Source organism: Pristis pectinata, chromosome 3 (assembly GCF_009764475.1).
Source record: "Pristis pectinata isolate sPriPec2 chromosome 3, sPriPec2.1.pri, whole genome shotgun sequence".
NCBI classification, from domain to species: domain Eukaryota; kingdom Metazoa; phylum Chordata; class Chondrichthyes; order Rhinopristiformes; family Pristidae; genus Pristis; species Pristis pectinata.
Genome location: NC_067407.1, coordinates 73,321,759 through 73,334,553, shown reverse-complemented (window position 1 = coordinate 73,334,553; position 12,795 = coordinate 73,321,759). Strand labels below are relative to the sequence as shown.

The 12,795-nt window shown below is 39.0% G+C and overlaps 1 protein-coding gene across 1 annotated transcript in view; it reads right to left on the bottom strand.

The window, feature by feature from the left end:
* kif25 (kinesin family member 25) overlaps positions 1-12,795 on the bottom strand; it is a 69,186-nt gene that overhangs the window by 37,750 nt on the left and 18,641 nt on the right. Inside the window, exon 5 of the mRNA XM_052011212.1 lies at positions 4,065-4,238. Within this exon, the coding sequence (XP_051867172.1) occupies positions 4,065-4,238 (174 nt within the window). The remainder of the gene's footprint in view (positions 1-4,064; positions 4,239-12,795) is intronic.

The following is a 12,795-nucleotide window of genomic DNA, read 5'->3' as shown; positions in this document are numbered from 1 at the left end:
CTGATGTTCAGAGGGATCTTGGGGTTCAAGCCCATACCTCCCTGAAAGTGCCAATGCCAGCAGATAGAGTGAAAAAGAAGGCATATAATATGCTTGCCTTCATTGCTAGGGGCATAGAGTATAAGAGTCAGGAAGTCATGTTACAGTTGTATGAAACTTTGGTTAGGCCGCACTTGGAGTATTGCGTGCAGTTCTGGTCGCCCCATTACAAGAAGGATGTGGAGGCTTTGGAGAGGGTTTAGAAGATGTTTACTAGGATGCTGCCTGGATTAGAGGGACAAACTTGAATTGTGTTCTCTGGACTGTCAGAGGCTGAGGCAAGACCAGATAAAGTTTATAAAATTATGAGAGGCACAGTTAGGAAAGACAGCCAGAATCTTTTTCCCAACATCAAAATGTTGAATACCAGAGGGCACAGGCTGTTCAAGAGGCTTTTAGGTAGGCACATGAATATGTAGGGAATGGAGGGATATGGATCATGTGTAGGCAGAAAGATTAATTTAATTTGGGATCATGCTCAGCACAGGCATAGTGGGCCAAAGGGCCTGTTCCTGTGCTGTACTGTTCTATGATATCAGTAAAGAGCCAACTCTCCATTATTCTTCAAAGACATTACCGTCTAGTTGAACCTCTCTGATGAACAACGTGCTTAGGTTTTCCCAAGGCTGTCATCACAGAGACATAGGATATTCAGTGGGAAGATCATCAGCTGCATTCTCATGCCCTGGACGGCTTTTTCTGTGGAATTTAAGGTCATGCTTATTGTTAACGTTTCATAATAAGACCCTTCGAAATGGCTGCAGTGATCTCTGCCAATTTTTTGCTCACTCCTGCTTCAGAGCACGCACTCACAGAGAATTCGAGGAACAGATGACCACTCAGGCCCTGGGATTTGCAAGCATTTTCAGTTTCCTGGCACTGGCTCATTTGTCCACAAGAGCACTGCTTAAGCCAGATTTACTTATGAACGAGAAAAGTTTCCACTCCCTCAGTGTGGAGGATTGCTGATCACAGGAAGAATTTCCTCATGGTGAATGCTAGGTTTCTGGGAAGATCATATTACTAATTCATCCCATAGGAGACTGCACTGCTGGACATCTTCAGTGGGATGGATCCTGGGGGAATAAGGGCAGTCCTCTACTTCCCTGGTTCCCAGCACCAGCTCACTCTCCAACCAAGTAGCTGAACACAGAAATAATGAGAGTCGCGGAAGCACCACTTTTGGTCTCCTGGAGAAGACATGATGCTATTGCCTATGTCAGTCCAGGGGTGACCTGCAGAAAGAGCCAAGCAGATTCGTTGACTTTGTCACCATGTGCTGCAAGCTGCACAATCAGCAAATCATAGACAATGGCCAGTGTCAGAGGAAGAACAGCAAGGAGACTGGCGTCTGAGGGCCATGAGGTGAAGCCTGGAGATCAGGAAGAACGTAACAGCTACCAGGGGGATGTCCTTGCTCAGCATACCAGCTGAGAAGAGGCAGGCCTTGTCCCTATGGGATACAAGGGTCTCCCAAATGGATGAGTTCCAAAGAGCCTGCAATATTAAATTCCGCAGTACAAACTACGTAACCCTCTCATACCAGAATCCTTGCCACCAACAAAGTATACCAAAAATTGATTGACAGAGGTCCAATAAGGCATAAAATTACATTGAATCCCGTCAGTTCACTTGAATATAACACATGTGTGAATGAATTCCTGTTCCAATCACTTCACTGACTTGCTACAACATCTATTTCCTGAGGAGCGGCACCTCACTTAAAGAACATGCCCCTAAGAAAGCTTTTTAAGAGGGTCTTCATTCTGCAGGTGTAAATACTGGAGTGACATCACCCTGACATTGTGTGATCATGAAATTTCTTTTAGTACTGATCTATTGTGCAGGGATTCTCGCCACTGAGGATGACTGCAGTTACTTCCTGCCTGGCTCCTCTGATGGTGGGCCTCCTGACATACAGAACCTTCCATATAGTCACAGAGTTATACAGCACGCAAACAGGTCCTTTGGCCCAACTCGTCCATGCTGACCTGAACTATTCCCATTTGCCTGCATTTGGCCCATATCCCTCTAAACCTTTCCTATCCATGTCGTTGTCAAAATGTATTTTAAATGTTATAATTGTACCCACCTCTGCCATTTCCTCTGGCAGCTGATTCCACATTCCCACTTTAAATCTTTTCTCTCTCACCTTAAATGCATGCCCTCTAGTTTAGACTCCCTTACCCTGGGAAAAAGACTATCTACCCTATCTATACCCCTCATAATTTTATAAACCTCTATAAGGTTACCCCTCAGCCTCCTTTGCTCCAGGGAAAACAATCCCAGCCTATCCAGTTTCTCCTTATAATTCGAGCTCTTCAGTCCTGCCAACATCCTTGCGAATCATTTGTCTTCCCTATCTAGATTAATCACCTCCTTCCTGTAACATGCTGATCAGAAATGCTGTTCATTGGGTACGGCATACTTCCTCCTGCCTTGGGCTGACTTATCCTTGCCCTAGAAAACATAGCAGGAAACAGTATTTCCAGCACAAGCTCCATCACCTGATTTTTTAAGACGCACAGTTATCATTGAAATAAAATGAGGGGACGTATACCACCCACAGTGTTCCCACGTTTACACTGAACCTGCACCTAATTTAGTTGCTGGGAAGTCCCAGAAAATCTAAGGGTAATGCAGGGGCAGACTTGATGTAACTCTGGAACAAAGCAATGTAGAATAACCACCCTTTAACAGTGGATCAAAGAATAGATGTAAGAGTTTCCAGTGAGTGGTGGCCCAGTCAACTTTTTGGAATGTTACAGAGGACAGGACTTAATATGTTATCCATTCTTTAAAACAAAAGACATGGAGATCCAATCAGATTTTTTGATTAATTTCATTTTTAATGTTGACATTCAGTAAATGGAAGTTTCAATGTGTTGTTTTATTGCAATTACCTACTTCTGTGGAGTTTTTTTGGGTGGGGTTGTGGGGAAGGATCTAAATCCAGAGCCTAATTAAACGTTGGCTCTCTGGACAGAATATGAGGTATTGTTCCTCTAGTTTGCATTGGAGTGATATGGGCCAAACGCAGGCAAATGGTACTAGCTTTAGTCAGTATGAACAAACTGGGCCGAAGGGCCTGTTTCCATGTTGTATGACTCTGTAACATGGGAAATTAATAAGCTTCACTCCTCTGTCATGTTGGTCAAGTTATTGAGATGTCTCACTGATGTTTTTTGTGCAATGGATAAAGTAGAGCACTTTTAAGGTCAGATATCATACCCGAAAAACTCATTTCACCTTCTATATAGGTATCAGAAATAATGGTGGCCCAGATAAAAATCTACCCTGTGAAGTCTAATTAACACTTATCTTCTAAAAACAAGGAAGATGGTGGGTGGTTGCAATTCCTAGTTTCTTCAAATCTATTGTATGAAGACAAAAAGAGACTGCAGATCGTGGAATCTGGAATAAAAAACAGAACCCTGGAAGAACTCAGCAGCTCAAACAGCACCTGTGGAGAGAGCCCTGCATAACATTCTTACCAAGACTTGTTACCACAGCCACGTGTCCCTCCTCAGCATACATGCTCCCCAACACATTGCCTCAAGTGGTTTCCAACTTCAATTTCAGCTCTCTCAGTTTGGTCCCAGCCAGAATTTCAGCTGTGGTCAACCCATTCACTGCTTCTACCAATGGTTTTCCATCCATATTCTGCCCTCTACTCTTATCACCACATAGTTCTGAAACAAGGATTGTTCCACATGTCCCACAAAGAGCCAGGCATAGCTTGGACTCAGGCAGCTATACCTATTGCTTGGTACAAAGGAAAAGTTGTTCAATGTGAGAACAAAGTCAGCAAGGTGAATGTGGGAAGTGGTGGAGGGGGACTGCTTGGGCCTCTGTTCAAGGAAGAAGCAAAAGAGCATCAGGCTTTCTTGTGTGGATGGGGCTGTAGTCAAATGAATCAGTTTCCTCACAATACCACATTCACTTTCATCTGTTACATGGTACAAAAAGTTGTTTCGGTGACTATGCATAACCAACCATTCATACCAAAAAATGAGTGTACTTACATGTAAGTTAACAGAGGGATCTCATTACCACCAGCAACAGTAGTCACAACTTCCCGTTTTACACCTACGTTCCCACCACTGCCTTTTGCCAGTAGATCAATGATGTCATTCTTGTACACCTCCACAATAGACACTTCAACAGTATGTGTTTCAACTACCCTATCTGACATCAGCCTGCAAAGATAACAAACATTATAAAGTCCCCAAGGTAAAAATACATTAAAAACACTGAATGATTCATTAGTTACATACCAATATCTATTATTTTTCCATCAAACCAGCAGAGATCTAAATTCCATCTTTTAAAAAAAAATCTCTCATGTATCTGCACATTGCTGGGTAGGGTGGGGGAGGGTAATATTTGTTTGCACCCACAATTGCCAGTGCAATGCCTTCTTGAAACACAACAGTTGTGGTCAAGGTGCTCCAATGCTGCTGTTAGATGGAGAATTGCAGAACTTTATCCCAGTGATGCTGAAGGAATAGTGATAAGCTTCCACATCAGGATGGTATATGACTTGGAGGGAAACTTGCATTAGAAGTCACAGGTTTTGGAGGTGCTGCAAAAGTAGCCTTAGAATCATACAGCACCAAAACAGGCACATCCATGTATCCATCTATACTAATCCCATTTATCAGCACTTGGTCCATAGTCCTCTGTACCGATAATTCAAGCACTCCATATTTCAATGTTGTGAGGGTCTCAGCTCCTCGGGCAGTGTGTTCCAGATTCCAACCAATCTCTAGGTGAAAAAGTTCCTCCTCAGAATCCTTCAAAACCTCTTACCCTAAACACATGCCCTCTAGTTTTGGACAAATCTGCTATGAGTATCCCGGTATCTTGTGCTGTTATAAACTTATGGTGACAGGTGCCAAAGCAGATTGCTTTGTCCTGGATAGTAACAAGTTTCCCAAGTGTCATTGGAGCTGGACTCATCCCGGCAAGGTGAGCAGTTCTGTATACTCTTGAACTCTGATGGTGGAAAGGTTTTGGGGAATCAGGAAACGATTTCAATCACTGCAGAATACCGATATTTGGACCTGTTCTGTAACCACAGGATTTTTGTGGCTGGTCCAGGTGAGCCTCTGGTCAATGGTGACCACTCCCCACCCACAACCCAGGATGTTGCCACTCCAGGAAATGGCAATGATAATGCTGTTGAATTATTAGAGGAGATACTGGATTCTTTTTTTGGAGAAAGGAATTACCCGGCACATAGTGCAAATTTTACTTGTCACTTATCAGTGAAAATTTGCATGTTGTCGAGCCCTGAGAAGGTATAAGTGGAACTGAGCATTGTGTAACCATCAACAGTACTTGGATACGTGATGTCCTGGAGCTGAGTTAACACAACCACCTTCCTTTGTGCATGATACAACTCCAACATGCAAGTTTTCCTCTTGATTCCCATTGACCTCTTGATGCCAGGGGTTATCACTCTCACCTCTGGACTACAGCTCTTTGGACCACAACTGTAATGAGACCTTTGGCCAAGTTCTCCTGGCCAGTCCCAAGCTGAGCATGTAGGGTTGAGTAAATACTGTGTGAAAGCACTGTCTATAACACCTCCAATCACTTTGTGAATGGTTGAGAGTAAATGAATGAAGTGTCTAGATTTGTCCCGCTTTTTGTAGATAGAACATACTTACGTAATTTTCCATGTTATTGGTTAGATGCCAGTACTCCAAGTTATAAATGTATCAGAAAGGCTTGCCTAGAGTGGTTCTGGAGCAGATGTATTCAACACTCTAGCCAGGGATCATCATTCAAGATATCCACTGCATTCAGTCATTTCTAGTTATCCCATGGAATGAACTGAATTGGCATAAGGCTGGCTACTGTGATGGTGGGGATCTCAGGTGGTGGTTCAGGCTCTCAGCATGAATAACTGAAAATGACCTGGATTCCTGGACTGTGGGCTCCAAGATCGTTTGGGATGGGGATGTTTATGGGGCTGCCTCCTTCTAGCAGCTGCTTGTCTAAGGTCATGATTGCATGAGGCAGGGCCACAGAGAGATGATCTGATTGGGGTGGGGGGGAAACAGCGGTCTATGTACTGTGCATGTACTGTGCAGTAGCATTACCAGGTTGGTATCCCACTTCTAGGTAGATGGTGCTGCTCCTGACACATCCTCTACACTTGTCATTGAGCCAGAGTTGGTCCACTGATTTAATGGCAATAGAGTGAAGGAAAAACTGGACCACAACGTTACAAATGAGATTCTTTGCTGCTGATGGCTCACGGCACCTCATAATATGCTGTCTGCCATCAGAGGTATCCAAACAGCTAAGTGCCCTGTCACAGCTCCAGAGTCCTGGATTCAATCCTGAACTCTAGTGCTGTTTGTGTGGAGTCTGTATGTTCTGTCTGTGTGGGTTTGCTCTGGGTGCTCCAGTTCCGTCCACATCACAAGGACATGCTGTTTGGTAGGTTAATTGACCACCGTATATTTCTCCTAGTGTGTAGGGCTGTGGCAAAATTGGGAAGGGGGGAATTGGGGGGGCAGGGGGGATGGGGAGTAGAGTTAATGGGAATGAGGGGAGAACAAAAAAATGGGATTAATGGAAATGGGTGCTTTACAGTTAGTGCAGATTGGTGGGCCAAAGGGCCTGTTCCCATGCTGTACGACTATGGCTCTGCCCTCAATAGTAGACTCTTGTAACTTTCCCATATCAAAAGTTAGAAAATAGGCACATAACTTCCCAACGTAATCACTCTCTATTAGGGATATTAGTAGTTTCGGGGGACAATTATGTATCTGGAGAGTTTTGGACTACATAATTTACAATTCTCTGAATTTTTAGTTTCAAAACCATCAGATCCTGAAGTTTTTCCAATTGTTGCTTTTTTAAAAAATATTACATTTTACTTTGCTGACATTAAATCCAGTGAGTGCTTCTCCTTGAATTATCTCTACGATATCTTTCTCCTCAGACATATACAATACTACCTACACCAGTGATGGATTAAGGGGCCCACATTACTCTCAACCATCTGTCACCTTGCGTCTGAAATTCGCTCTTTTATCTGTGTCAGAATCTAGGCTAAAGTGAGGTCTAGAGCCAAGCTTTCTCGACAAAACTAAAAATTAGCTAATTACTGGTAAGGGCTAACAGACCGCATTGTCAACAAGACCGTCTATCACTGTGATTTGTAGTAGATTGACTGGGCTCTGTTTCTTGCGGACAGAATATATGTGATTAATTTTTTACATGGCCATGTAGATTCAGTGTTAGGCCTATAATGAAATGGAGGCACAACTTGTTCTGGAGTGCAAGTCTGCAGCACTAGAGCCAGCCTGTTTTCTGGCCCCACTGTCCTTGCTGTATCCAGTGCTTTCAACTCTTTTATGGTACCATGTAAAGTGAATCAAATTTCCTGAAAACTGTGATGGTGGAACTGATGACACAAGGGAGATGTCCTCTGTGTGGACAGAATTTTGCCTCGATGTGTTCTGTACAGTGGCCACTCCTACGAAAATTGCATGAACAGATACAATTGCAACAGATTGATTGTTGAGGATGAGATCAAGTCAGTTTATCCCTCAAGATGGTCCTTTCACTAGTTGCTGCGAGCTCTATCTGGCAGCTACATCCTTCTGCATATAGCAGTGTCATCAGTAGTGGTGCAACTGAGCTACTGCTGACGAACACCCCACCCAGAATATGTTCTGTGTCCTTGCTATTCACAGAACTTTGTCCAAATGCTGTTCAACATTGAGAATTCTTTCTTTTTCAATCTTTTTATTAATTTTCAAATTAGTACAAAAATATACATATAACATTAGTAATTATACATATGGTGCAAAAAGATCAGGATAACAATCACAAAAGTTAATATACATAATCACAAGGAGTTAAAAAAAAGTAATCTAGATGTCCTGTTCTCTTATTAAGTGAACAAATACAAAAGGAAAGATTGAAAAGAAATGAAATTTAATTATATGAAAGAACGCCAAATCAAAAACAAATATTGATAATAAACCAAAAACAAACAAAAACTTCAAAAAAAACTGGACTGATATTTCTTCAATTAAAAAGAAACATTACTATGTCGTCAACTCTGCTCCTCTGCATTCAAGGGTTATTGAGAGGGATCTGAAAAAGGTCAGCTTATATCATATGGAAATATTGAATAAATGGACTCCAAACTTCTTCAAATTTAAGTGAGGGATCAACAGTACCACTCCTAATTTTTTCTAAGTTTAAACATGCTATAGTTTGAGAAAACCACTGAAAAGTGGTGGGGGGCATTGGATCCTTCCATTTGAACAAAATGGATTACTTGGCCATTAATGTGACAAAGGCGATCATACTACAAGCAGAAGCAGACAAATGGCGAGATTCCATCATTGGTAACCCAAAAATTGCAGTAATAGGATGAGGTTGTAAATCAATATTCAATACAGTTGAAATAATGTTAAAAATATCTTTCCAATATTTTTCCAAAAGGGGACAGGACCAAAACATGTGTGTCAGGGAAGCCACCTTCGAATTACATCTGTCACATATAGGATTTATATGGTGATAAAAACGGGCTAACTTGTCCTTGGACATATGGGTTCTGTGAACCACCTTAAACTGTATCAAAGAGTGTCTAGCACACATTATAGATGTATTAACTAATTGAAGAATTTTCTTCCATGTCTCTGTAGGTAAGAGTATCTGGAGTTCTCTTTCCTATTCATTCTTAATTTTATCAAGTTCCTCTGAACGTATTTTCATAATCCGATCATAAATTATTGCTATCAGGCCCTTCTGATAAGGATTAAAACCTAAAATTTTTTCCGTAATTTCAATTTTATATGGTGTTGGAAAAGAAGGTAACTTTTAAAAAATTTCTAGTCTGTAAATATTGAAAAAAATGTGATCCAGGCAGATTGTGTTTATTAGACAACTGTTCAAAAGATAAAAAAACAGTTATCAATGAATAAATCTCGAAAACATGTAATACCCTTCATTTTCCATAAGGAAAAAGCTGAGTCAATTCTAGATGGTTGAAAGAAAAAATTAGATTGAATAGGACTTGATAAATTAAATTTATTCAATCCAAAGAATTTACGAAATTGAAACCATATCTGTATTGTATGTTTTAACTATTGGATTAGTCACTTGTTTACTCAATTTAGTAAGTGCAAAAGGGAATGAAGCTCCTAAAATAGAAACTAATGAAAATCCTTGCACTGATTCACACTCAAGGTGTACCCAACAGGGACAATGGGTTGCATCTAAATCTTGTGCCCAGAAAATTAAGTATCTAATATTAATTGCCCAATAGTAAAATCTAAAATTAGGCAAAGCCATACCACCATCCTTTTTTAATTTTTGTAAATATTTTTTACTTAACCTTGGGTTTTTATTCTGCCATATATATGAAAGAATTTTGGAATCAATAGTGTCGAAAAAGGATTTCGAAATAAAGGTTGGAATCGCCTGAAATAGATACAAAAATTTTGGTTAAATATTCATCTTAACTGCATTAATTCGGCCAATCAATGATAAAGAGCATGGGGACCATTTAGTGAGTAATTGTTTAACCTAATTAATTAAAGGTAAAAAGTTCACTTTAAATAAGTCCTTGTGTTTCTTGGTAATTTTAACACCCAGGTACGAAAAATAATCAGTCACTAATCTAAATGGTACTTGCCTATAAATTGGGACTTGCATGTTTAATGGGAAAAGTTCACTCTTATTAAGATTTAATCTATAACCAGAGAAAACACTAAACTGAGCAAGTAGTGATAATACTGCAGGGATAGATTTCTCCACGTTAGAGATATAAAGTAACAGGTCATCTGCATAAAGAGATATCTTATGTGTCCCCTTTCCATGAGTAATACCAAATATGTTAGAAGAATCCCGAATGGCAATTGCCAAAGGTTCCAAAGCAATATTAAAGGGGTCAAAGGGCAACCTTGTCTAGTGCCTCGGAAAAGCCTGAAGAAGGGGGTATCTCTGATTATTAGTAAGTATTGAAGCCATAGGTGTGTGGTAAATCAATTTGATCGCGGATATGAAATTTGAACTAAAATTAAATTTCTCAGGCGTGTTAAATAAATATTCCCATTCGACTCTACCAAACGCCTTCTCAGCATCCAACGAAATAACACATTCTGGAATTACAGATGAAGGCGTCTATATAATATTTATTAACCTCCTAATATTAAAATGCAAATAACGATTCTTAATGAATCCTGACTGGTCATCAGGAATAATTTGTGGAAGTACCTTTTCCAGTCTAGAAGCCAATATTTTGGAAAAAATTTTAGAATCCATATTCAATAAAGAAATAGGTCTATAAGATGCACATTCAATGGGATCTTTATCCTTTTTAAGAATTAAGGAAATAGTTGCTTCATAAAAAGATTGTGGTAATTTACCCACTGATAGGGCGTCTTTAAAAATTTTACCTAACCAGGGAGAGAGAAGGTCAGAAAAGGATTTAAAAAATTCAACTGTATACCCATCAGGACTGGGTGTTTTACCCAAATTCATTGAAGAAATTACTTTCTTTATTTCTTCCTCTGAAATTGGTGCACCTAATAATAAACATTCATTAAGTGATAATTTCAGAGTCTTCAAATTCCTTAAAAATTCGTGCATTAATGTAGAATCCTCAGGAGATTCTGACTGATATAAAGAAGTACAAAATTCTTGAAAAGATTTGTTAATTTGATCATGGTCTACTGTGTACTTACCATTTTGTTTACGAACTTTAATAACCTGACGTTTAGTTGAAACAGCTTTCAGTTGGTTGGCCAAAAATTTACCAGATTTATCACCATGTATATAAAACTGACTTTTGATTTTGAGTAATTGATTTTCAATTGGAGATTTTAATAATAAACTGTGTTGTAATTGAAGTTCTGTTCTCATTTTATAGAGCTCCAAATTAGGAACATCAGAGTATTCTTTATCGATTTCTTTAATCTTATTAGCCAATATACGTAATTCATTATTAGTTCGTTTTTTCAGTCCAGCAGAGTATGAAATAATTTGACCGCAGATATAAGCTTTAAAAGTATCCCATATTGTCCCACTGGAAATTTCTTCAGTAAAATTAGTTGAGAAGAAAAAGGAAATCTGTTCTTTAATAAAATGAACAAAGTCTAAATCTTGCAATAAAGAAGGATTGAGTCGCCATTGTCTAGCACCAGAGGGTACTCCCACTAATTTAATTGATAATTTCAATGGCTCATGATCGGAAATGGCAATTGTATCGTACTTACAGTCAGTAACAAGTGGAACTAATCGTGCATCAAGAAAAAAGTAATCAATCCTAGAGTAATAATGATAAACATGAGAAAAGAATGAAAACTCTTTATCATTTTGGTGTAGAAATCTCCAAACTTCTAAAATTCTAGAATCAACTAAAAAGGAGTTGATAAAAACAGCAGATTTGTTAGGAGGTGCAAGATTCGACAAAGATCTATCTATCGAAGGGTTTAAACAACAATTAAAATCTCCACCCATAATCAACATATATTTATTTAAATTACGAAAAGATGCAAATAAATGTTTAAAAAACTCAGGATGATCCACATTAGGTGCATAAACATTAACCATAACAACTTTTTTGTTATGAAGTAAGCCAGTAATTATTAAAAATCTACCATTCGGGTCTGAAATTGTCTCATGCTGAACAGATGAAATTGAGGAGTCTATAAAAATAGAGACTCCTTTCACCTTTACTTGTGAGTTAGAATGAAACTGTTGACATCTCCAAAATCTAAAAAAGTGCTGATTATCCTCTTTCCTGATATGAGTCTCCCGCGCAAAAATAATCTGAGCATTCAGTCTGTGAAAAACTTTAAAGATCTTCTTATGCTTAATTGGATTATTCAAGCCGTTTGTATTCCAGGTAACAAAATTAATCATTTTATCCATTTTAATAGACTAAAAAAAACATATGATATGTAAAGGGTTAACCTTGTTGCTAAGGAGATTCATTAACAGGAAGAGGAAAAAAAGTTCAAAGAGGAGCCGGATATGACAACAGTTCAGACATATTTGTAGTTTATTAGTCCAGAGGAAAAAAACAACTAACCTAAAAACAGCCCCACCCCCCACCCAACAAAGCCCGAAAACTGGCCAATAGACAGCCAGAATGCTACCCATGTCTCCAAATTTAAAAGAATGCAAGACGCCATCTGTAGACTAAACAAAAGATAGATTAGCCAAAATAATTTTCCAAATTGTAAAAGGACTTGCAAAAAATAGTCTTATTTTAATTCCAAAGAGAAAAAGGCAATTAGTCACTCAGTTAAATTCTTAATTATTACCCAAACAGAACATTAAAAATGTTAAAGTAAAATAATAGAGAGAAAAAAAATTAAATTAAAAACATGGTAAGTATCCATGTTCCAGAACCAAGCACGAAAAAATTAACAAAGGGCAAGAAAATATCTCCAGGCATAAAAAGCGTTTAAACCTGTAAGTTAATCATTGCTTAGTAGACTAATTAAGTATAAAGTCAAAGAAAAGCACATTTCTTGACCATCTGGAGACAAAAAGTTAACCTTGAAGGAAATCTTCGGCTCCTTTAATGGAATTAAAGCACCAGCATGATTTGTTGGGAAGTGAGATTCTCAAATGGGCTGGGAACAATAATGCAGGTTGGTAATTCTCTTGATAAAGCTGCGACATAATCGGTTTGTAAAGCAGTCTCTCTTTCATAACTTCTGGGGTGTAATCTTCAACCAGATGAAACTTCCATTCTTTATATTGAAT